This window comes from Myotis daubentonii, chromosome 9 (assembly GCF_963259705.1).
Source record: "Myotis daubentonii chromosome 9, mMyoDau2.1, whole genome shotgun sequence".
Lineage (NCBI taxonomy): Eukaryota > Metazoa > Chordata > Mammalia > Chiroptera > Vespertilionidae > Myotis > Myotis daubentonii.
In genome coordinates this window covers 50,723,079-50,749,161 of record NC_081848.1, presented here as the reverse complement: position 1 = coordinate 50,749,161, position 26,083 = coordinate 50,723,079, and the positions used below count along the sequence as shown (strand labels likewise).

Below are 26,083 nucleotides of genomic sequence, written 5' to 3'. Positions count from 1 at the left end.
ACACCCATAAACCCACATGTAACTACTCAACTGTGATGATTAAACAGATGTGACTATTTGGACACTTTTGCTACAGAACTCCTCCACACACTCTCTCTTGAAGAGAAATAAAAAGTTATAAGTGCAACTGAAGATGGTCCCCATCTTTTCCCCTGCTTTCCACCTCAGAGGCAGCCTGCACATTTCTGGATTTTGTTTTTTACTATATTTGTACCATCCATAAACAATATGTACTGTTGTTTTGTGTTTTCAAAATACACACAAATAGCATCCTGTACATACCACTTTGCAAATTGCCTTTTTCCACTCCGCATTATGTTTCTTTGAGATTTATCCATGTTGTTGCCTAGAAATATTGTTCATTACTTTAACTGCTGTATTCTGTTGTCTGTAGAAATCCCAGGCTATCCATTTTCCTGCTTCAGTCAGCATCTTTACACACAAGACCTCCCCAGCCAGGTTTATAGCAGAGGAGTTTGACAGTGAAAGGTGAAGGCCCTGGAGCCAGATTCCTAGGTTCAGATCCCAGTTCAATCACTATGCGGCCTTAGGAAAGTGCCCTTATTTGCAAAATGGGAATAGAAATAGTACTACCAACCTCAGAGGTTAAGAATTACATGAGATATGCCTGTTCCTGGCACATAGTGAGTGCCCAGTAGTGGTGTTGCTGTATTGATATATCAATAGCTGTTGTTATAAAGCCCATCCATTTCTCAGGGACCAAGTGTGTATAATGGCTCTGGTAATGGAAAAGGGAGCAAGCTCCTGGCTCCTGGGGGTGGGGGGAAGAGGGAGCAGGGGAAATGGGCCAGTGACCAGGTAGATCATGACAAGGCAGGGCTGCAGTGGAGAAGCACTTGGTGCTGGGGCAATGTCCAGATGGAAAGAGTAATAGGAAGAAATAGGAGGAGGTTTGACACATAAAACACTTGTTTATTATAAAAAAAAGTGTGAGGCCCTAGCCTGTTTGGCTCAGTGTATAGAGTGTTGGCCTGTGGACTCAAGGGTCCCAGGTTCGATTCTAGTCAAGGGCCCATGCCTGGGTTGCAGGCTTGGTCCCCAGTAGGGGGAGTACAGGAGGCAGCCAATCAATGATTCCCTCTCATCATTGATGTTTCTATCTCTCTCTTCCTCTCCCGTCCTCTCTGAAATCAATAAAAATATATTTTAAAAAATGTGTGAGTAATCCCTGATCTAGGCACTCATATAACTTAAAAAAAAAAAATAGCGATTGCCACCTGTTCTAGGTCCTGGGAAGACTGCTGTGAATAAGTCAGTTCTGTTCCCATTATGACAGCCAACACGCAACCCACAGGGGCCGCACGATTCCCACACGCAGCATGCTTGTTAACCATGAGATACACTTACAACTACAACCTCCATCTTACATTGGCGCGCACTGGAGCGCAGACAGACCTGGTAACTTGGCCAGCTAGAGGAGGTCTCAAAGAGCAGAGCTGGGATTCACGGGCAGCCTGGCTGCGGCTGACTGGCATTAACCACTCTGCCCTCCTCACCAGGCCTGCTGGCACTCTCCTGACCTATTCCGGGAGCTACAAGTGGATTGTCTTGGCTGGAGTACGGAATCAACCATGGCAGCCTGATAAAGGTCAGCCTTTGATGGGCTCTGAACACCACACTGCGGGGCTGGGATCTCACCCTGCAGGGCTGCATGCTGAGTGGAGGATGGCTGGGAGGGGGCCAGGTGGGACGCAGGAACAACCTCTTGCCCGTGCCCCTTCGGTACGCTGTGGCCAGAATCCAGGCCAGAGATGACAATGGAGTGGGATGCCGTGGGGCCCCTGGGATTCAGGGAAGGCGATGCCTCCGACAGCGTGGACCGCGGAGGCAGAGGAGGCCGGCCTGGGGCGAGGGGTCGCCGGCGCCGAGCTGGCCAATGGCGAAGGGCTGGGCGCGGCCCCTCCCCGGGGGCGGGGCCTGGCGGGCGGGGCGCTTGGGGCTCCCTCGGTACCAGCGCTGCGGCATCCCCGCGGCGCTCCAGCACCCGGCCCGCCCACCGCGCCGCTCCAGCTCCCGCAGCCCCGCGGCGGCCTCCGGCGAGGCCTGGCAGGTCCCGTCCGGAGCACAGCTCTGTCCAGTCGGGTGGGTGCGGGGCAGCGGCGAGGATGGGGATGGCTTCGCTTGGCTCGCCTGGCTGGGAGAGGGGCCGGGCGCTGGGCTCGGGTTCGACCCAGAGGGGAGTTGCGCGCTGACCACCTCAGTGGGACTGGGGTAGGGTTGCGGTGGCCGCACTAGAGCTGCGCTCTGACCTGGTCAAGGAGAGGGCAGGGCTCGAGCCCGCTGAGCCCAGGAGGTGGGGTGAGCTGGGGGCCTCTAGCCTAGGGGACCCGGGTTCTGGTGCTTGGGGAGGGGGCCATCTCTAGGGGCGGGGGCAGAGCGCAGCCTGTGCGTGAGAACGGAGGTAGGAATACGGCGGGCATCCGCGCGCTGGGGCGCTGGGCTGGATTCGGGGTTGCGTCTGGTTCCGAGGGAGCTGCATCCCGGGGGGACTCGTTTCGTTCCAGGGGAGGGGAGGAGGGGGGGATGAGGGGCGCCGGGGGCGGGCGGGGACTCGGTGCCGGGGCGGAGGGCGGGGCGGTGAGGCTGGCGACGGGGTGGGCGCACTCTGACAGCGGTTCCTGGACACAGGCGGAGGCAGCGGCGCTGGGCGCAGCGTGGAGATGGGGCGGCCCTGGGGCACCCTGCTGTGCCTGCTGCTGGCGGCGATCCCCACAGCCCCCGTGCCGGCTCCGACTCCGACTTCGGCTCCGGTCGAGCCTGGCCCGGCTCTAAGCTACCCGCAGGAGGAGGCCACCCTCAACGAGATGTTCCGCGAGGTGGAGGAACTGATGGAGGACACGCAGCACAAACTACGCAGCGCGGTGGAGGAGGTGGGTGCGCCCGGAGGGCTCTGGGAAGCGCAGGACCCGGCGCTGGGGAGACTGGGCGGCGGGAGGAAGCAGGCACGGAGCGCTAGCCAGGGTCCTCGGTTCCGCCCAGGCGCCGGGAAGGGCCGGCGGCAGATTCGGAGTAACCTGGAGGCAGCTCGGGGTGATCCCAACTCCCACCTCGTCTGCCTTTCGGCCAGAAGACCGGGATCTGAGCCTGTGCCGGGAGCCTCCGGCTGGACCCACCCACCTGTCGGCAGGCTGCCCCTCCCCCTGTTGTCACGGGGGCTTGCCAGGCCCCTGGTATTCCAACCTCGCGGTTTTGCTGAGAGGCCGAGGAAGCTCGGGGCGTCTCAGGTTCCAGCTGTCCATTGGGCTTTGAGCTTGTGTCATCTTCCCCGAGACACAGCGAGGATGCCATGTGGATACCAAGAGCCTGAGCTTTGCTAGTCGTCTGTCTGGGCTTCCCCCAGTGCCATGGGGTCAGAGAAGGGACATTGGAACCCTGAGCCCAGCAGTGAGACTTACCAGAGGGTGGTGGGAGGAGGAGGAGAGGGAATGGGAAAAGTAACCCCCCTCCACCCCAAGCGTGTTTTGGAGTCAGCCCTGGGCTCCAGGTCCTCTTCTGCCTCTCACTAGCAGGGTGACATTGGACAAATCCCTTAATATTCTGTGCCTCAGTTTCCTGTGGTAATTAAATGCCAGGATCTGTGTGGGCGCCTGGCATATAATATGTAGCAGTTGTGAGTATCAGATATTAGGTACCTAGGCAAAACTGCCTGGGCTCTTTCTTCCATCACCTCCCAGGTCCAAACACTATGGTTGGCATCCTCTGCGGTGGGGACACCATACTGCCAGGGCTGCCAGGCCAGGACTGCAGCTGGCCCAACTCTCCCAGCACAGCTGTGGGGAGCGACCCCTGGTTCCTGGGGTGGGTGGGCACAGTCGCTGTTGTCGGGCCCAGCTCTGGCTGCAGCCTGTCTTTGGAGAGAAGGAGTTAGCAACAGACCAGATGTCCGGGCTGATGGGTCAGGTGTCTTCACATCCATTTGGGCAAAGCCTCCGGAGCTGGCTCTGATCCATCAGGAGAAGTTGCTTTCTCCACCCACCCTGTGTAGTTAGGGGATATATCCCCTTCCTTCCATAACAGTCAAGCTGGAGTTTTCAGGGAGGGGGACACTGGATTGGGGGGCAGTTGCACGGGCAATCAGTACCTGAACATTCACTGCATGGCCCAGGTTCCTAAGCCCACGGACCATCTGTTTCCTGTGAAAGCACAAGAATCATGACATCGAACAACTAAAAGAGGGAGGGGAGTCACCTAGGCCCCACTGTCTCCCAATGCTGCACCTTCAAATTAAATCGAGCTCATGATGCTTCTGGTTTCCTTCTCTGGATTCTAGAACTTTCCCTCCTGCACATGGATCCTCAGTGAAGCTGACTAGGTCACCAGTGTCTTTATTCAGTGTGAACCTGTCCGTGTAGCGTGGTCCTCCGGTGGTAGCTCCTGGTGAGGGAGAGTGGGGAGCAGCAGGGCCTCTGCAGGCTCTTCACTGATCAGAGCAGTTCGGGGCTCAGCGGGACCTTAATGGCAGGATCCACTCTATGGGAATTGTCCACGTTGGCTCTGCCTGCACACCAGCCTTCCTCCCTCCTGCCGTGGCTCTGTCTGACTTGTGCAGATGGGCTAACTGAAGTTTGCCACCGGGGAGACATTGGCTGCCACTGCTACCCACTCAGTGGTTGTTCCCTAAAGAGTGTCCTCACTAGCAGTGGGGACAGACTGAGAGAGAGGTTGAACACCTGGTGTCAGGAGAACAGGCCACGGGGACCAACCTTCCTTCATTCGACTCCAGCTCTGCCACTTCCTGGTGACGGCATCCAGGCTCTGAATGGAGGAAATGTCCCCCTTAGGATAAAGGAGAGACTTAAATGAGAGGATGCAGTAAAGGAAGTTATCTGACCATATAAAATGGGTTTAAGTATAATTGGCCTGGCCAGTGTGGCTCAGTGATTGAGTATTGACCTATGAACCAGGAGGTCTGGTTAGATTCCCAGTCAGGGCATATATGCCCAGGTTGTGGGCTCAATCCCCAGTAGGGGGTGTGCAGGAGGCAGCCAATCAATAATTCTCTCTCATCATTGATATTTCTATCTCTCTCTCCCACTCTCCCTTCCTCCCTGAAATCAATAAAAAACATATGTTTTTAAAAGGTATAATGTGTCAGTCCTGGTGAGGCTGTTGTAAGGATTAAGGGAGATTGTTTATTACCAATAAATAATGGCTTTTGTTATAATCATATTAATAGTACTAGTGTGAATAAAAATAAAGAACCACCATGGCCAATATATAATAGATTCTCAATAGATTGTGGCTATTGGCGTTAATTCATTTTTAAAGAGATTGCCCGAGGGCCCCTTAAATCTCATAAACACAGGACAGTTGCTGTTTACTTGTTGTCCAGGGTAAGAACCAAAGGACTGGGCCAGATGTATTAACTGTTTACGTAGTTGCATCGTGAATCTGCTGAGAACTTCCTGCCATTTAAAATACTCCAGCTGACTCAAGCTGTTGATTTCTCCAAGGGGGGAAGATGAAACTAACTCTACTCATCATATCATTATTGGGGGAATCAAATCTTCAAATGCTTTAATCCAGGCCGTTCCTATTTTTCTGTCTTATTATTCTATATATTACTGATACATGTATTTTGAGGATAAAACTACTCTACTCCCTACCCCCACACTCTCATTGCCTTGTCTGCAACTGGCATATTTTAGAATGTTCCTAGGAAGGACCCAGTACCAAACCTGGATTTCTTTCTCTCCAGTTTTTCCTTCTGTACCCTTTTAACAGACACACAGATTCAACCAACCATAAATGCCATTTTAAATAACATTCACATTCCTCCTCTATGAACAAGTCCTATTGCTTCAGGCCTAAGTTTTCCTTGCTAGTGGCAGCAATAGTTGTGGTTGAAATTTCCATTGTAAACTGTACTTTTAGTTTGTGGTGCCATTAAAGAACTGTTAGCTCATTCTGTTGAAATAACCACTGGTTGAGAGAGCAGTTTTATGAAAAGACTATCTGCTCGGCCCAAAGCAAACTCTAGACTTGGTAACTTGTCAATTATTTGAAAACCAAGCTGGAGGATTCGGATTCCCATGAGAATTTTTAAAATATGAAAACATTCCGTCTCCTTGTGGGGAATTGCCTCTGTAGCATCTGAAGTCTCCTACACTTTGCAAGCTCTATCTTTTCTGTCACTAAACATGCCAGCCTCTCTCTCTCTTACAAAACAAATGAAATCCTTTTTTGCCCATTCTGTCTCCTATCCTTTGTTGTTGTTATTGTTAATCCTCACCCGAGGATATTTTTCCCATTGATTTTTTAGAGAGAGTGTAAGGGAGGAAGGGGGAGAGAGAGAGAGAAACATCGATGTGAGACACATCCATTGGTTGCCCCCTGCACAGGCCCTGATGGAGACTGTGTATCAACCTGCAACCCAGGTGCCTGCCCTTGACCGAGAATCAAACTCAAGACCCTTCAGTGCACAGGCTGACACTCTAACCACTTAACACCAGCCAGGACCCGTTTTCTATCTTCATTCCATTTTTCTCCATTTGTTAGCAAACTCTTCAAACACATGAGAGATACCTGCTCTCTCCACTTCTACCCAAACATTCCCTGGAAAGCTTCTGAAACTGCTTTCCTAAAGGGCAGTATTGTGAAAGTAGCTATCTATTACCCCTTTGCTGGATGGCAAATACTCGACCAGGCACTTGGATTTTGTGATCCTAATTCTTACATCTGCTCAGCAAGATAGGATCATCCCTCATTTTACAGAAAAAGAGAAAGCTGCCCTAGCCGGTTTGGCTCAGTGGATAGAGCGACAGCCTGCGGACTGAAGGGTCTTCTCCTACGTCAGTGATGGCGAACCTATGACACGCGTGTCAGAGGTGACACATGAACTCATTTTTTCGGTTGATTTTTCTTTGTTAAATGGCATTTAAATATATAAAATAAATATCAAAAATGTAAGTCTTTGTTTTACTAGGGTCACAAATATCAAAAAATTTCTATATGTGACATGGCACCAGAGTTAAGTTAGGGTTTTTCAAAATGCTGACACGCCGAGCTCAAAAGGTTCGCCATCACTGTCCTAGTGGGGTGCTCACCATTATTTGTAATTGAAAAGAGGAAAAGAGAAGTGGTTCATTTTTCTTTAAAAAAGTTTCTTTCAAAAAAAAAGTTTCTTTCAAGTACAGTTTACAGTCAATTCTATTTTGTGTTAGTTTCAGGTGTACAGCATAGTGGTTAGATAATCATACACTTTACAGAGTGACCCCTTGATATTTCCAGTGCCTACCTGGCACCATACATAGTTACTACAATATTATTGACTATCAGAATTCCTTCAAATTATTTAAATGTCCTGAACCCTCCCTGACCACATTAATGAAATAGGAATATCAGCATGTACATGTTATTGACTGTCTTCTATGCTGTACTCTACATCTCCATGGTTCTTTTTCCCTAATCGACTCTGACTTGTATCAAGAGGGGAAAAAATGTGCTCATTTAATCCATTGGTTTAATAGATGGAGGCAGAAGAAGCTGCTGCTAAAACGTCGTCAGAAGTGAACCTGGCAAACTTACCTCCCAGCTACCACAATGAGACCAACACGGAAACCAAGGTTGGCAATACCACCATCCATGTGCACCGAGAAATTCACAAGGTACGGCCGGTCCTGGCCAGCGCCTTCTCCTTTCTATAGCGCCCAGTCCCATCCGAGCACTAAGGTTTTCTTTACATATTTGACACATAAGCCAAAACTACAAATAATTTTTACTTATCATTAAGTATTTAGTACCTAATTTTCTTAACACTCCTTGTCTTTTATTCATGTTTTGGTACTCAAACATGGACTTTCTTCTACTTAATAGTTTCACACATATGTCATCTTTTTCCCTAATTTACTATAATCCTCTGTAGGGCAAGGTATATACTACTAGTGTTAAATCCTCTGGTAGTGCATCAGGATTACCTGGGAGCCTGTCAAACTTCCCAACCCCAGCCCGATCCTCAGAGGTTTTATATCACTGAATTGGGTAGTTTTTAGAGCTCTCTGGAGCTTTGATCTCTTTCTCACACGTGGCTGCACATGCAGTCACCTGGGAGCTTTACGAACTAGTGATGCATAAGACGCCTCCCCAGAGACTCTAACTCAGTTGATCTGAGTGCTGCCTGCATTGATCTGAGTGTGGGCTTTATTGATTCACTGCCCCCTGTCTTGATCTGAGAGCCACCCCATTGATCTGAAGGATGCCTTCATTAATCCTGGGGCACCTTTCTTTGACCTGAGTGTGTTCTTCATTGAGCTAAATTTAAGTACTAATATATATATATTTCAGAGAAGAAATGAATGGGAAAGAGAGAGAAACATCAATGATGAGAAAGAATCATTGATTGGCTGCCTCTGACACAACCCACACTGGGGATCAAGCCCGCAACCCGGCATGTGCCCTGATCAGGAATTGAACCGTGACCTCCTGGTTCATAAGTTGATGCTCAGGCACTGAGCCACGCCGGCTGGGCTTACGTACTTCTTGATAAAATAAAACAGTTCACCTGAATCAGGAGCGGGGCAGCTGTAGCTAAAACCTGCTTGCTTCTCATGAAAGATGTTCCATTAGACACCCAGACCTGTAGCTGTTGAAAAGAAAGTCTACTTTGAGTTTTAAGTGATGAGCCCCAAGAACAATAAAAATGGTGAACACTGAATATTTGCTGGGGGACAGGCTCTGTGTTGAGTGCTTTACACAGACCACCTCATCACTCCACATAGCAGCCGTGTGAGGCAGACTCTGTGACACCAATGGTCACTACTCAGAGGACAGGCCGCTCATCTGAGGGGAAGGGAAGGGGGAAGGGCAGTCTGTCCACTTGGCTGGATGCCCCTGCTTCAGAAAACAGAAGAAAGAAAGTTGTGGAATTTGCCCAGAGTTCCTTCTATTTCACACTCACTGCGTCTGTTTATTGTAGATCACCAACAACCAGACTGTACAAACCATCTTCTCAGAGACAGTGATCACGTCTGTGGGAGAGGAAGGCGGCAGAAGGAACCACGTGAGTTGTCACCTCCCCTGCGCTCACACCCTAAGGCACACTCATCTTGGTGTTCCTACCACAGGTGACCCAGGCTCCAGACCATGGGCAGGAGGCAGGCACTTTCAGGCACTTTTCCTGCCTCATTTTGGCCAAGATCATCTAATTCCTGACCAGACCTATGCATTCTGGTTACAGGCTCTACATTCCTGCACTTTGCATCAGAAATAACAGAGAAATTAAATTCAGTTGTCATTTGATGGCTCCATCTCAGCCTTGAAAAGGGGAGGGAATAAGGAGCTGGCTTATTGGGTGCATTGATTAGAGACCCTGTTTGTAAGACCTGGGCATCTGAGCGCTTATGGCCTGGCCCATGCCTTGTATAATGTCAGCCCTGATCAGGCAGTTTGAGAGCAAGAAAACCTTAGGTGGAACCCAGTGGCCTAAAGGGAAAAGGGTGTCCTCCCACTCCAGGCTTCATGCTCTGGCCCCTCGTGATATGCCTGCTACTGAGGTGCCTGTTGTTTAGTCCAAAGGCATTTTCAATAGAATTATAGGGTCCTGCAGTTGGAAGGGGCATCATTTCACAAAAGGAAGACCCAATCAGAGTCACTGGTCTCCAGACTCCCAGGCCAACAGTGACTCACCTGCGGTTATCTTCTCAGAGAAGTGGCTGGCTTAAGATGCAGATGCCTGATGAGGCACGGACAAGGCACTGCCTTGAGGCATGGGCCACAGTGAAGTGTGCCCCCTTTGTGGAGACCGCAAGGACCAGCCTCTCTGTACCCAGGTGCCTTATGCAAACTTCCGGATTATGAGATCTTTCCCTTTTGAGGTGCGTGATGCATTCCTGGCCTTCCAGGGGGATCAAGAATTTTCCCTGCCTCTTTTGGCCTTATCTCCAGGAGAGAACTGGTGTGTTCATAATAGTTAGGGAGGTGGAGTTGGCATGGTTGGTGTCGATGGGTGCTTCTTTGATTTTGGCACAGAGCTCAGAAAACGTACTGCAGGCTGAGGGGTGGGGGAGGGGGGTCCAGTTGGTGCCAGTGACCCACCATTCAAGGGACCTGGGGGTTGGGGTCGGGGCAAGCTGTGTGGTGAAATGAAAGGAACTCAGGTGGTGAAGCCCAGAAGCATGACTTTGTCACTTACAAGCTGGGTCACCTCGGTTTCCCCAGCTTCAAGCGAGGCAATGATTTTCACCAGCTCTCCCGACTCAGAGAGTACAGAAGTCTTCGAAACAAGAAGACAGGATACACTAAGGTCAGGAGGGAAGAGAGTCCAGTTCTCAAAGGTGGGAAGAGAGAGAGGGAAGCCAAACAAAAAAACAAACAGCTGTAGGGTGTGGAGGGAAAAGCTTTAGGATAATTCCAGATTTACGTCTCTGTGTGGGGCCCCATGAGGGAAGGAGGGCCTGTGCAGAAGCTATGGAATGGAAGGGGCAGGGGAAACAGAACTCACGGGCTGTGAATTAGAAAAAGAAAAAGCATTGTCCTCAAGTTAAAAAATAAAAAAGGGCAAATGATTGCACAATGATGGAGGTTTGCTCCAGGGAGCTCCCCAGAGGGCAGCCGCCCTGGCTATGAGCACATGGGCACCTGCTGGAGGCCCAGGTGCCCCGTGACCTGCAACATTCAGATCCCTCCCATGCTCTCCCCTGCGCCCCCCAAGGGAGACGACTACCCAGGTTTTGAGCCCTGTGATGGGGGAACCAAGGCTCTGATCATGGTGAGCCGCTTTCCCGAGTGTGCATGGCTTTGTGCGTCCATGTGTCCTTACTTCAGGCTCAGCTGGGGGCCCAGAATCTCCACGCCTTCGTTGCCATCTCCCATGTCCACTGTGTGACGCTGGACGTTTGTGCAGCACCCTTGTGCACTGCGTGATTGGAACCCTGTGGTCCTGAGGGTGCAGGAGGTTGGCAGGGAGAGATAGATCCCCAAAACCCAGAAGGTAGAGACTCACCAAGTTTTTCTAGATTTGGGCTCAGGCCCTTGGCGTACTAACTCACTGAGTTTCTCTATGAGAATAAATTCCAATTTGATCGGCTAGAAGGGAGTCCTGGGCAGCTGATGCTTGACTGTCCAGTTTCTGGAGAACCCAACGGGTCTTCAGAGAATAGACTTTCAAGCCGCCTATGACAGGAATGTCATGTTCAGACACAGGGACATCTGTACCACCGAGCCTCATTCATTGCCAGAGTGGCTTGCCGAAAGTCAGAGAAGCAAGAACTAGTATCAGATGCCCACAGCATTCTTCCATTCAGCTGCTCTCTGGTTCCTGGGTCCCCGTGGTCCTAACACAACTGAGCGGGGGCTCAGCATCAACTTTGCAGAGACACGAAGATCCTGTCTCAAGGGGGAGAAGCTGTAAACACGAGACTCCTTCAAAGGAGTGCGAAAGGTCGATATTGTCACCACTGTCCCACCCCATAGCTTCATAACTTAATGATTTCTACAGTTGGCTCTGAAATGCATTCCACCCTGAAGAAACTTCCTCTTAAATGGAAAAGGGAGATTTGCCTTTCAAAAGGATGAAAATCATACGCTGTCCCAATCTTCAGTTACTGCAAACAGGGGCTAAATTTCCAGCATTTAAAATTCCCAGGTGAATTCAATTAAAAATAATCACCAAGCACCACCACCAACCCCCCACCCCCCCACCCCCATTTTCCTTTCTTCAAATGCTGGTGTGTGTATGAATATGTATGGTAACCCGAGGAGGCCCGTGGAAAGCTACAGACAGTCATACTATATGCCTGTCTAGAAAACTTAGCACAGTATGTGCACGGTATTGGCCTGTTTTTACATTCAAACGCGAGAGGGGAAGAGGACATGCGGCTTGTTATTTCGCCTGAGTGCACTGGCGATGCGATGTGGCCCGACATCTTTCTGTGGGGCTTTTGTGCGGGGCCCTCGCCTGTCTCCCTTCATGGGCCAGTGGGCGGCTGACTGATGTGGTGCTGCTTTCGTGCAGGGTGAGGTTAGGAGGAGAGCTGGAGCGCGGACAAGCCATTATGCATCAATGGGAAGCTTTTATTTATAGCACCGTGTCCCCAGAGGTGAAGAATCCGGTCCAATTAGCCAAGGCACCATTGTGAAGGGACACGTCCTCTCATTAAAATACAGCTCACAGCTACCGACCTTAGCACCTCGCTCACATTTGTTGCCTTTTCTGTGTTTGCGTTAGAATATGACATAGAACCGTAGGTCCACTTGTTTTTCCAGCTGAACATACCTCATTTGAACCTATGGGTTCCATTCTATTACAACCAACTCCCAAGATCTTGGTCAAGACTTTCAAGGTTCCAGGGAGACAAATTTCACTACCAAAATCATGTAGATCGGAGCAATTTGAGTGATCCCCGAGACGTCCTTGTCCCACAGCATGATGGAGGTTACAGGGCCTTTTTGACTCCACCCAGTGCACAGTGGACAGTGACAATGGAACTCTCTGCAAGTGTGAACCAAACGTCGTCTCTGCTGCAAGGATGCGGTCTGTCATTTGTGCTGAAGCTTGGGAGGGGTGGGAGGTAAACTGTGGCTGAAGGTCTCAGGACTTGTTTGTTGGTTTCCCATGAACAGTATCCTGTCCCCTCAAAGTCCAGGGAGACCCAACAGGAGTGTGGGAGGAGCAAGGGTGTTGAATGACAGCCTTCTCCGTGAGACCTCAGGTTCTTCCACACTCCCAGCCGCCCCCAGCCAGGTGGGGTGCTGGCTTTGTTTGCTTCTATGCCCTGATTTCTGAAGCTGGAGTTGTTATCAACTTACTAGAGTGGCAGAGGGCGCCATGATGACAAGTCACTGGGGGTTTAACAGAAATGCTATCGGGGAGGGCCTGGGCCTATTAGAGAAACTCAGTCAAAACCCTGCCTGACCCTTACAAGCTCTGTCCATTATGAGTCTGCTTCTTCATTTATGAAAGGGGGCTAATAATTCCCGGTTCCCAGAATTGAGTGAGAATGTAGTTAGGCAAGGTTTATAAAAGCTCTTTGTGGAGGGCTCATTAGTATTGAAAAGTATTTAAAACTGGGTTCTAATTGGTTTCTCCCCTGGTTCCCAGCAACCTACTGCCAAAAGAATGAATGGGCATAGCAGCTGAGGGTATGGTTAAGGACTCCACGGGCTCCCTCCACTGAAGTTCGAAGCCTTGGGCTAGGCTCTCCAGAGCCCTGCCTCCCCCTCGGAGTATTGCACTTCACCTGGAGCTCCGTGTTCCTAGCCACAGGGTTGACTTGCCTGCTGTCCTTGTTTGGGTGCTAGGGACACAAACAGAAGGAAGAATGGACCATATGAATGACAAGAGAATAGGTGCTGGCAAATGCCAGGATGGGCCTCTGGTTGGCAGGGTTCATGCTGGTTTCTACAGAGAACAACAGACTAGTGGTTCTAAGAGTGATGAGAGTGATGGTGTAGTCTTATGTTGAATGTCCATTTCCACAGTCCTATCACCAGACATTTGGGCACATCTGTGTTTATAGATTTATATTTGACTTTGTGATATCTGGCCAAGTATAAGGGACCTCATGCCTAATCCAGTAGGAAAAAATTATAGGGAAATTGAAGAGCTCTGGATCATTCTGAGAGATGAACAAACAATCTCCAAACAATAAGTAGATGTGGGCATTTCTTTTGAGCTATAACCTGGCTCTATTAAAGTGGACTCTCCTCAACCTAAATCTCCTTCAAGAAGGAACTTATCCCCTGCCAGCATGGCTCAGTGGTTGACCATCGACCCATGAACCAGGTAAGGGTTCAATTCCCAGGATGTGGGCTCAATCCTCAGTAGGGGGTATGCAGGAGGCAGCCCATCAATGGTTCTCTCTCATCATTGATGTTTCTATCTCTCTCTCCCTCTCCCTCCCTCTCTGAAATCAATAATATATATATATTTTTTAAAAGAAGGAACTCATTAAATATACATAATTCCACATCCAAATCAAAATATTATGAAGTTAATCAATAAGTCTCATATAAGTTGGCATAACAGGATGTCTTGAAAAATGTTAAGTGAAAAAAGAGCAATTGCTAAGCAGTATCTATACTATATTAAGTAAGTAAAATATATCTTATATATATAGTATATAAAAATATTTCATTTTTAGAAAAAAGTTTGCATAAAAAGTTTGGTAAAATATATACTAAATCATTCATAGCAGTATATCTGGAGGAATTGAAATTTGCTGAGGTTTTTTTTCCTTGATAGTTGTCTACACTTTTTTGATGTTTTAAAAAGAGCTTGTGAATTATTTACAGTTTTGCTATAAACCTCTATCTACCTATCTGTCCTTTTTGAACAATTTGTAAGTATTTCTTTTGTGCTGATCCTGGAAATTAAATTGCTGAGTCGAAGGCTGTATATCTAAAATTTTGAGAGATGCTGCCAAATTTTCCTCTAGAAAGGTTACAGTAATTTCACTTTTTAAAAAAATATATTTTTACTTAATTTAGAGAGGAAGGGAGAGGGAGGGAGAGATAGAAACATCAATGATGAGAGAGAATTATCGATCAGCTGCGTCCTGCACATCCCACCCTGGGGATCTAACCCAAAACCTGGGCATGTGCCCTGACCATGAATCGAACTATGATCTCCTGGTTCATAGGTCAACACTCAACCATTGAGTAATACCAGTAATTTTAGGCTTAGCAACAATTTCTGAGACTATTTCACCTACCCTCCCCTACAGTGGGTGTTACAGTGGGTGATTCTTTATATCTTCTTTTTATTTCTATTTCTGTGATTATTAGTAAGGTCCAGGGGAATAGCTGTTGGAGAATCGTAAGTTGTAGCAAAGATAGAATTCTCCACAGATTCATCTCACCCCTTCCTCCCTTTCTCATGTTGAAAGTGCAGCTTGGCATTCCAGGCGGTTCCCAAGACCGAACGCCATCTGTCCCCTAATCTGTGTGGGGCAGATTAGGAAGGTGTGAAGTTCCTGTGTCCATGTGAGGTGGCTGATGGGCTGTGAGTCACACCAGGAGTAGGTGACGGTGACATGCAGGCTCCTGCCTCCACCCCTGTAAACACAAAAGACAGACTTCCTCCTTCCTTCTCCCCTGACCTTCACAAACACCCCACACACATTCTTAGATGCCTCCTGGTCAAAAAAGCACTCGCTAGGGTGGCTAAGTTTACAGGCAGGTAAGATCAAGGTGCAGCTCAATATTCATGAGCCATGTGACTGATGAAGTTCCTTAACTGCTCTAAGACCTTCGTTTCCTCATATGTACAGTGGGGTTAAAAAAAAAAAAAAAAAAAAAAGGACCTTCCACATAGTGTTGTCATGAGGATAAAGTAAAATAATCCAGGTGAAAAGCACCACCCAGCGCCTAGGGTGCAAGAGCAAGCAGTCAGTCAGTGTCATTGTTATCATTCGATTACCCCAAACTATGGCTGTCAAAATTCCCAGGATTAGTTACTCAACACATGCATTGATTTGCACATCCATTGAGCACTTACTGCATGAATGGCAGATAAATGTAAGAGACAGTCCCTGACAGAGAGCCCCCAGGCTAGTGGTGCAGCCAAAACCAGACCATTCCAATGTGATTCCTTAGGCAGAGGCGATACAGGGCATGGCGGGTGCATGACCCAGTGGCCAGGGAAGACTTGTTGGAAGGTGATCCTTCAGGTCTCTGCTGCTTCTGCTCATTTCATAAGCAGAGGCATTCACTGCCCTTGTGTTCCAGACCATCATACATCAAGCAGCCTGGGAAGGAAGGCAGAGAGAGCTGTCCTCCTTTGCCTGGGGTCCACTGTAAACAGCCTGGGTTCTCTAAGCTTGACATTCCTCAGCTGTGATGCACCCCCACTGCCGGCACAGCATCCACCTGGGCCCCACGGTGGAGTTGGGGGCAGGGGAACTGTTGAAGACACAAAGCTCCTGCTGCTTCTGTGCTGTCAAGTCCTGTGTCCTCGACCCAGGAGTTCATGTCTTCTGCTGGCATCCATGAAACTGTGGACGGCTCACGTGTCCCCTTGCAAGTAAACCCACAGACCCTGTTTTGGCAGGCTTCCTGGAAGAGGTGGCAATTAAGCTGTATCTTGAATGATGTCTAGCTAGGAGTTCTCGATGGTGAAGAGGAAGAGTATTCCTTGCAGAAGACTTTTTTGTTCAAAGTCAAGGAAGCACGTGGAAATAAGAACATGTTTGAGGAACACTGCAGTTTAGGATCCCAGGGGTGGGAGCATGCCTGGGGCAGCAGGTGAGCCTGGGAGAGGCAGGGATTAGCTCAGGAAGGGCTTTGAGAGCCCAGCCAAGGAGTTAGAAGCACATGCTGAGTTAGGAACACATCCCACGCATCTGGAGTGCTTTAACACGCCCTGTACCATATGCATAGCGCACGGAGGCTCTGCACAGCAGCCCCCAGGGGAGAGAGCCAGGAAGACGTGGTTTGGATGGCAGATATATTGGTGGGGACAGAGTTTTGCTTAATCCTGCTGAGTCCTTTGTGCCCTTCAAAAGGCCTGGCTTCGAGGCTTGGAACCGGGAACCTTTTAGTTAGAAACAGAGCATTCTGCCTTTGTGTGGTGCCAGTAGGCCGCCAGAGGAGTGACAGTGATTGAACTTGAAGTCTCATTAGGCTGACGGCTGCAGAACAAGCCGTGTCTGCGGTGCCTGAGGAGCCGGGGCTGAGGAGCACCCAGTGCGGGTCTGTGGCTGTCCGCTGCTCTCAGAACCCGGGGATCCTTCCAGACCAGCCCGGACAGCAGGCGCATGCGGCCTTGGCATCTGGCTGTGAGACACGTGGCCCCGCCCTTCCTTGACCTTTGGCGTCATTCTGAAAAACTCACCGAGCTTGCGAGACCATCTTGTTTTGTAAAATAATGGCAAGGACCACAGTGTTCCCTCATGTGGTCACTGTGACTCAGAAAGTGACCAAGTTAACCGCCCCCTCTCCAAAGCTGCCTCGTTCTCCTTTCCAGGGTCATTCCCAGTTAACCGTTCAAACCAACCGTCAGCGACGTGATTAAGGGCTCAGTAATAGTGGCAATAATAGTAACAGATGATGATGAAGAGAATCACTGCCATTCCTGGGCCCTTGCTCCGTGCCAGGCGCCGTGCCTGGATCTGACCAGGTTTCCCTCGCGTAACCTGCGTGGCGACCATGCTCTTAAAGGAACATTTTTAAAAGTTGTGATAAAATATTTGTAATGTAAAGTTTACCATCCCAACCGCTTTTCAGTATATAGTTCAGTAGTAAGTACGTACACTCCCATTGCTGTATCTTTTCATCTTGCAGAACTGAAATACTGAACTCATGAAAGCATAACTCTCTACTGCTTCCCTTCCCCACTGCTCGCCCCTGACAACTCCTTCTCCTTTCTGTCTCAATGACTATGATTACTCTAGGTACCTAATGTGAATGGACTCTTACAGTGTTTGTCTTTTAGCACAAGGGCTCAACCATGGTGTAGCATGTGTCAGAATCTCCTTCATTTTTAAAACTGAACGATAGTCCATTGTGTGTGTGTATACACACAAACACACACATACACATACGCATACATATCTATACTACATTTTGATTCCATTCATCCGTCAATGGACACTTGGTTTATTTCCACATCATGGCTATTGTGAATGACACTGCTATGAACACGGATGTATAAATATCTCTCTGAGTCCCTGATTGCAATTCTTTTGGGTATATACCCAGAAATGGAATTTTTGAGGAACTGCCAGACTGTCTCACAGTGACAGCACCATTGGACGTTCCCACCAGTGGAGCATGAAGCGGGACATCTTTTAAACCTCTGGTTTCCATGACTGTAGGCATGAGGGGACTTGAGGACCCACATTGGAGCTGTATGAAAGGCTGTATGAAAATCCCCGGGCTCTGCTGCCTTTGGTCAAAGCAGTGCTTTCTCAGCACCGGTCCCAGGGGCTGCCTCTGCAGGTGGCAGTCACAGTCTCAGGTTGTCTTTGAGGTATAACTGACACCACTAATCAGAGGTTCTCGCCTACACCCAGCCTCTAGCCAACGCGCTGAAAACTGGCCCGGGGTTAGTGTACACAGGCTCAGGCTGTACCTGGGAGATTCATCTCTGGGATCCAAAGATATGGTTTTTTTTGACCATTAAGATTCTATGTCCCACTCCACCCCTCCCTTATAACCCCTGCCCCCCATGGTCTCCTAGAGGAATCCAAAGGCCTCCCACATGCCTGTGAGGCTCTGCAGACCCCTGAGGGCTCAGGTGGGGGCTGAAGGGAAACAGTTTGTGGTGGTGGTGGTGGTGGTGGTGGTGGTGGTGGTGGTGGTGGTGGTGGTTTCTAAATTCCCACCAGAGGTAGGGAGGGCTTCTTGGGAGGAGGGCCAGAGGCCAGTGCCAGTGGAGGCCTTGGTCATTCGCGCTCCTCCTCTGGGGTCAAAGTCAGGGTCAGGGGAAGGGGACTAGATCAGGATGGGGTTTGGGATGCAGTGGGACATGTTTAATGCTCTCACAGAATTTGCAGTCATGCCCCAGATCCGATGAGCTAAGCTGGCCTCCTAAATCAGGCAGGAATGCCTACTTTGGTCCCATCCCAAAGTAGGTAAAATGATGGATAGGGATTGAGTCATCTAAATGTTTGCCCAGATCTCATTGCTCTGTCTAGACCTGCTGTCGGTTTCATTTTTCCCCTCCATCTCCTGGGAGAGAAAGAATAAACGAGACGTCTGGGTATGTTTCAGGGAGCACGGTGCAGTGAGATTTGGGGTCCGAAGTGCACAGGTTGGAGTCTCTGCTCCGTGGGCAGCTTTGTTCACGGCTCTGAGCACTGGCTCCTGCTCTGTTTCAGGAGGATTTAGTGACTGCCCCAAGGCCAATGTTTTAGAAATAAGTGACAATGTGTGGAAGGTACCTGGCACTGAATAGGTGCTCAATAAATGTAAATTCTCCTTTCTGACCTAATTTCCTGGACCTTTGAGGGCAGGAGGCAGTCATTTATTGATTGTGAATGTGACCCATCAGTAAATATGCTTATTTTATTGTAAGGTTACTGAGAAAGTTTCTCAGGTGATGGTGGCTAAGGTGCTAGACCACCCATGAAGATGTTGTGTGTTAAGACAGGCCTCCTGCCAAAGATACAGGAAAGCAATTTCACTGAGTCACAGAATTATAAATGGCAGAATTCACAGGGTTCTTCGAGCTCCCGTAGATCAGGGACAAAAACATGTGACACACACACTGCCATCCACCCACTGCCATGCCTACGGCAGACAGCACTAATCAATGGCAGTTCTCTCCTGATCAGCCCAGGTAGAGCCTCAGAACTCGAGATAACACAACACTTCCAGCAGGTAACCAACTGGAAGAGCACTGTACCTGAGACCCATTTCTTAGCCCTGCTTCACCCCAGACCTCTCATTTTACAGATGGAGAAAACAGATGGGAAAGCATATAATTTTCTCCAAATCATAGCTATTGGGACCCCATGTCCAGTTCATTTCAGTATTTAATATGCTGTGGACTTGGAGTTTCCCGTTCAGGAAGCAGGGTGTAGGTGCCACCGTCTCTGCGACACCTCTTAAGGTTAGTGCCAGGGAAGATGTTCTGCCTGATGCTGAGAAATGATGAAGGCCCATGCGGAAGGGTCTTCTGCGGCCCAGGGAGCAGAATCAGAAGTTCGTAACGTGGAGGCCAGGAGAAGTGTCTAGAAGACTGTGCGCCCTGGGAAGGCAGGGACTTCTGTGTTGACATGGGAAAGGTGCTCAGTATTGAATGAACAGATTTATGGATGAAAACTGTATGACCAAGGAGAGACTTGGGGAATATAAACAGAAGCACAAATACTTGAAGATAAGATTCAGCAAAGAGCTGCAAGTATGAAGATGAGTTTTATTTGCTTGAAAAGGGATTTTCTCTGTGTTTTGCTCTCATTCGTTCATTTATCTACATCAGTGATTTGCAACCTTATTCATTTCATGGCACACACATAAACTAAACTAATTACTAAAATTCTGTGGCACACCGAAAAATATATATTTTGCCAATGTGATAAAAAAAAATAGGTATAATTTTGATTGAATTGCAAAAAATAATAATAGCAATTACCTATCTTTTTTGCTTCAAAGTGACTTTTTAAAAAATCATATATATGTATTTTTTTCTAGTACCAAGAATTAAGCAGTCAGACACAACTTTATTATGCAACATGACCAATAAGATGCAACATGACCAATTATATGACCTATATACTAGTATTTATGGTTCAAGGCAGGGCATTCATCCCTGACGGCTCTTGTGTTGGCTGTTGTCATTTTGACAATCTAAGGGGAAAGTGGCCAGTGCCCCTGACTAAATAGTCAGTTATTGCATATTTTAAAAATTCTTGCAGCTCACCAATTGAAAATCACTGGTCTACGTTAATGAGCACCTACCATTTGTTGGGATGCATACCGGGTGCTTTTATGTGTTTTATTTTCTGATCCTTATAATACTGAGAGGTAAATACTTGACAGATGAGGACACTGGTAAGTTAAAGCCATGATAGATGTTAAATATAAGAACTGGAATATGAACCCAGATATAAATGTTGGCCTTTTCAATAAAAAGATATATTTCTGAGAGGAAAAAGTCATGAAAGTTTATAGCCATAATCCTGAGTGGTTTTGAAGATGCTACCATGAACCTTCCAGCACCTGGTTCTGTTCCTGTCATTTATATCAAGTCATTAACACCCCCCCCCCCAAATTCTCCCAATGAAAAACCAAGAAACACAGGGGCCATTTTCTCCCAGGCATGGCAGAGCCCCTAGGGGTCACCGGGAGAGGGTATCAGAGGGGGGTGGTTAGGAAACTGTGGAATCTCTCACCCACTTTTGCTGTCACTAGTGATCAGCTATGAGACCTGCTGCCACTCAGACGGACATTCTAAGCCACTGGGGAGGAGTATTTTAAGTGGGTGGCTGTGCTCGTATCTGAAGAAGTTGGCCACCGACACATTTCAGTGATGTGATGTGGCAAATACAGCCACAGGAAACAGCCACATTTTCCAGTCTCATAATTCAGGGCCTCCCTGAAGAGGGAGGAGGTGCAAAAGGCAGAGAGAGCCCACCACTTCCTGTGAGTAGGGGTCAGGATGGAACACATCCTGGCTGGACAATGGGAGAGGGCCCATGCCTCAGGCCAGCAGGTCCCCAGGGGGTGGCTAGAGGTGGGCAGGGGCCAGCAGATTTCTCAGGCCCTGAGCCACAGGACTTAGGCTCAACCCCACCTGCACAAGTTCCCACCCAGCACCCTTTTGCTTTTTCTATGCTTCTGGGGCCCTGTTTTCCCCCTTAATGTCTATGGGACCTCCTTTCCCAGAGGAAACACACACCTTGCAGCAGAAAGGCCTGCCTAGGCGGAGCTGCGCCCTCCCTGTGACAGTCTTGCTAGGATTTAAAGGGTGAGAGGAAGGAAAGAGAACTAATATTCATTGAGCACCTACTATGAGCCAGGTACAGTGTGATTATTTCATACTAGAGGCTCGGTACATGAGATTTGTGCACTTGCGGGGGGAAGTCCCTCAGCCCGGCCTGCGCCCTCTTGCAGTCCGGAAACCCTCGGGGGGATGTCCCACTGACAGCTTAGGCACCCGCTGGCAGTTGGACATCCTTAGTGCTGCCATGGAGGCAGGAGAGGCTCCCGCACCACAGCTATGCTCGCCAGGTGTGAGCCTGGCTTCTGGCTGAGCAGCACTCCCCCTGTGGGAGTGCACTGACCACGGGTGGGGGGGGGGTGGGGGGGGGCAGCTTGTGCATTGAGCATCTGCCCCCTGGTGGTCAGCACACATCATAGTGACCGGTCCGATTTGCATATTAGCCTTTTATTATATAGGATAAGCTCTTTTCCTCAACTCTTACCAAACCCACATCAACCAGGGGGTACTAACCCCGCTTTAAATAAACGGAAGCACAGAGTGACTTGCCAAGCTCACACAGCTAGTAAGGAGCAGAGTTGGGATTTGGAAACAAGTCTGTCTGGCTCCAAAGCACAGACTCCCACTGTGTAACACAACCTTACGCAGGGGTCAGACGGGAAAGTCACCAAAGGTCACTGACTTCCGGCAGATGCCATGGTATATGAACACACTTATCACCTTCCTGGCAACAGCATTGGTTGGGTTTGATCATCCCTATTTTACAAATGAGCAGCCCAATGTTATTAAATGACTTACCCAGGCTTGGCCAGTAGGGAGAACCGAGGAGGGAAGCAGACTTGGGGAGCTCACTGTGAGGGTAGTGGGTCCTTTCTGTAGCCGTGGCCTGGGCCTGGGCTTGGAGAGCTGGAGCAGACCGGGTGGTGTGGGTGGGTTCTTGGTGCTGGCACTTCAGCGGCAGCACTGGGGCCATGGAGACTGTGGGTGGCTCCAAGGTGTCTGGGGTGTCTTGTGTACCCACACCACCTTCCCTCCACCACTGCACGCAGCCAGAGCCTTCCGTGTTCCCTGCCATCCCTCCCAGGTGAAGCAAATAAGACGTGGCTGCCTGTGAGCGAAATGAGGCCAAAGCGTGTTTGTTCATGCCTGGAACATATTAAGGCTTTGTTCAGGCTCATTAACATACACGGTTCAACTTGAAAGGGTGAACAATCCCACAAGCCTCCTTGTTAGTCCTCACTGTGGCAGAACTCTGTGGGTAGCGCTGGGGGGAGAGAAGAAATTAGTGCCAAGGGCAGGAAGGAGGCCAGGACGGAGGGGGTTGGAAGTCCCTTCAAGGCGCAGGGCGAATGCCAGTGGGCCCTCCCACCCAGCGGCCTGGCAGTGGGCTGCGAAGGTGGCTTTTTTCTGCGAAGGGGAAAACAACTTTGTGTTCATTTAAACTTTCTTCTTTTCCTATTTTTTTTTAAAGGAAATCGGAGGAATTCTTTGAGATGTATTTTTAGAAGAGGGTGATAAATTGCAGGCACTAAAGCAGTGGCTCCTGACTTTGGATATGCCTTACAGCCACCTTCTTACCCTGGATAGAGCGATGGGGGGGAAAACGCACCCTTGTTTCCCCTGATTTTTACGTTAAAGCAGCACCTCCTCCAATCTTCAACACAGGCAGCGGGCCACAGTGTTCCTAGCAGTGCCTTTGTCCCCAGGAGCAATCACGGAGAGCTTCGCATTCTCTTACTGTGGCTGCCAGTGTCTTTCAATAGCATTTATGCTCATCACTACTTAGAAATTAAGATCGTGCCAAAACCGGTTTGGCTCAGTGGATAGAGCGTCGGCCTGCGGACTGAAAGGTCCCAGGTTCGATTCCGGTCAAGGGCATGTACCTGGGTTGTGGGCATATCCCCAGTAGGAGATGTGCAGGAGGCAGCTGATCGATGTTTCTCTCTCATCGATGTTTCTAACTCTCTATCTCTCTCCCTTCCTCTCTGTAAAAAATCAATAAAATATATTAAAAAAAAAAAAAAGAAAGAAATTAAGATCGTTGTCAGGCCTGCTCGTAGATCTTACTATTCCGAGTGTGAGTAAAGAAGCCCATGAAACACTGTGTCTTGCCCTGGCCAGGTGGCTCCGATGGTTGGAGCATCATCCCGTGCACCAAAAGGTTGTGGGTTTGATTCCCTGTCAGGGTGCATCCCTAGGTTGTGGTTTGATCTCCGGTCGGGGCACAAGGCAGCCGACCAATATTTCTCAATTGATGTTTATCTGTCTCTCCCTTCCTCTCTCTCTCAAACCAATAAACATATCCTCAGGTGAAGATAGGGAAAAACAAAACAAAGAAGAAACCCCACTGTATCTCAAAGTATTTTGATAACTGTATTTCAGTGTAATCCTTTTCCTCTGTAATCTTGTGTCTTCTTTTATTCATCTAAATGCATTACTCTGAGCAGTGGCCTATGGCCCCCAGGTAGCTGCCATAGGAGTCCATGACACCAGAAAGATTAAGACCCCTGGTTTAAACAAAGGCGAGTGGCCATTGCCCACTCTGGGGCCTCTTGCTCATTCAGGTTTAGACATGGCCTCTCGGGCAGAGGGAATCTGTATGGAGTGCAATCCCCATCCTTGTAGGTGGGAGTAGAACCCCCGTGTTCCCAGATAATGCCAGCCTCCATTCAGGTGGTCTGAGCCCTAAGGACGAGAAGACACATTCTGGTTACCAGCAATGCTGGGGTCAGGGTCCATCTCAGAGGCAGGGTGCGCACGTGGTCTCAGATCTGCTGTGGGACGCCCGCGTGGCCCAGGTGGGAAGCTTAGGGCTCTAGTGTAGGTTAGGGGAGGGAAGGCGAGGCCTTGGCTGCAGCTTGGGAGTGTGAAGGTGCCTTCTGAGGTGTCTCCTGACCTCCTCTCACTCTGAGGCCTATTTTGCCAGTGGCCTGGCTTGAGGACACGGACAAGACATCCTGCTGGAGGTCTTTGATGTGTCAGGAAGGACCACATGCCACACCCCCAGAGCCTATTCTTCCTCAGCGAATACTTCACCTGCTCCACCGAAGAGCCCAGGCCCAAGCCCATGGGATGGACAAAGAAGAGGAGAAAGATCCAGGTTCGTCACTCCCCAGTTCTCCCCAGTATATGGGCCGACGGACTGAGTCTCAGAATACCCGACTCTGAGACATTAGGTCTTGTATAGGCACCATCGCTAAGCGGGAAGAGTAAGGAGGGGCTGGTATATTTATTACTTTTTCTTGCCAAGGCAAAGGAAAGACAATTTGAAGAGGTTGGGTTAGGCCACGTCAGCTCACTGACTCATTAGGAAAGAGTTAACAAGAAACTGGGTAGATGTGGAGAAACTCCATCCCCAATGACTGAGGAAGGGTCCTGAATATACCCCAATCTAGCTGAGCAGGACATTCTCAGGAGCTGTTTGTAATTACTGAAAAGCATGAGCAGACACTTGTACCCTAACCCTGAAACCTACCCTCCCTCTACCCTTCGTCTTCTGCATTATTCTTTCCCTTGAAGGAATGAAGGAGTCACACAGCCAATCATGTGCACAGTGCCAGGCTTGTTGGGTACAGGTAAATGATGTGAATGTGACTAAGTCTATTGCTGTTAATTGCTTTGCTAGAAGTAAGGAGATTTCTAGCAAAGCTGTGGCTACCCCACAAGGCCCTGATTGGACCCCTCTCCATAGTCACGGGAGCATCGTCCTAGCCCCGTGGTCGGCAAACTGCGGCTCGCGAGCCACATGCGGCTCTTTGGCGAGTGTGGCTCTTCCTAAGCCTTAGGACAGTGATGGCGAACCTATGACACGCGTGTCAGAGGTGACACACGAACTCATTTTTTTGGTTGATTTTTCTTTGTTAAATGGCATTTAAATATATAAAATAAATATCAAAAATATAAACCTTTGTTTTACTATGGTTGCAAATATCAAAAAATTTCTATATGTGACACGGCACCAGAGTTAAGTTAGGGTTTTTCAAAATGCTGACACGCCGAGCTCAAAAGGTTCGCCATCACTGCCTTAGTTAGTTAAGTTAATAACAATGTACCTACCTATATAGTTTAAGTTTAAAAAATTTGGCTCTCAAAAGAAATTTCAATTGTTGTACTGTTGATATTTGGCTCTGTTGATTAATGAGTTTGCCGACCACTGTCCTAGCCTGTAACAGGCCATGATCTCCTAGTCTGGAAGCATAAAGACCCAGACACTGCTGCCATGGCAACGGCTCTGCTGTCCTCCAAGGCCAAAGGCTGTTTGTCTGGAGCAGATGCCGCACCGAGAGGGGCTCCGATTCTGGTTGTGTGTGTTGGAGAAAGTGGCAGAGCCTGGCAGGACTGGAGGCGGAGGGGATGCAGGATGCAGACGGAGGGATGGAGACGTGAGCCAGGCAGCTATTTCAGCCCCAAACTAGAAGAGGAGGAGGGGGGGGGGGAGGGGGAGGGGGGGAGGAGAAGGAGGAAGAGGTGGGCGGGGGGGATGCTCCTGAGGTGGCTGAGTTTGTGGATGAGAGGTCAGAAGGGGTAAAGCAGAGAAGCCCTTTGGACCAGCGACCAAAAGCTTGTGAGAAACAAGCGCCAAGACCTGCCTTCCCATAGACACTCCTGTCAGGACTTCCTGGAGTTGTCTCCTAGGAGACCTGTCATAGTGACACCCCACACCCTGCTCCCCTTGGAGACCGGCCCTCTCCCCCAGGAGGGCTGGTCACAAGTCCAGTATCTCCTTCCAGGCCCTGATGCATT

The 26,083-nt window shown here is 49.2% G+C and overlaps 1 protein-coding gene across 2 annotated transcripts in view; it reads left to right on the top strand.

The window, feature by feature from the left end:
- The first annotated feature begins 1,945 nt into the window (after positions 1-1,945).
- DKK3 (dickkopf WNT signaling pathway inhibitor 3) overlaps positions 1,946-26,083 on the top strand; it is a 38,551-nt gene continuing 14,413 nt past the window's right edge. Inside the window, exons 1-4 of one of the 2 annotated variants that reach the window (XM_059708940.1) lie at positions 1,946-2,103; positions 2,650-2,891; positions 7,491-7,628; positions 8,936-9,019. In XM_059708940.1, the coding sequence (XP_059564923.1) occupies positions 2,682-2,891; positions 7,491-7,628; positions 8,936-9,019 (432 nt within the window). In that variant the 5' untranslated portion in view covers positions 1,946-2,103; positions 2,650-2,681. The remainder of the gene's footprint in view (positions 2,104-2,649; positions 2,892-7,490; positions 7,629-8,935; positions 9,020-26,083) is intronic. The other variant, XM_059708941.1, reaches the window with a different exon arrangement.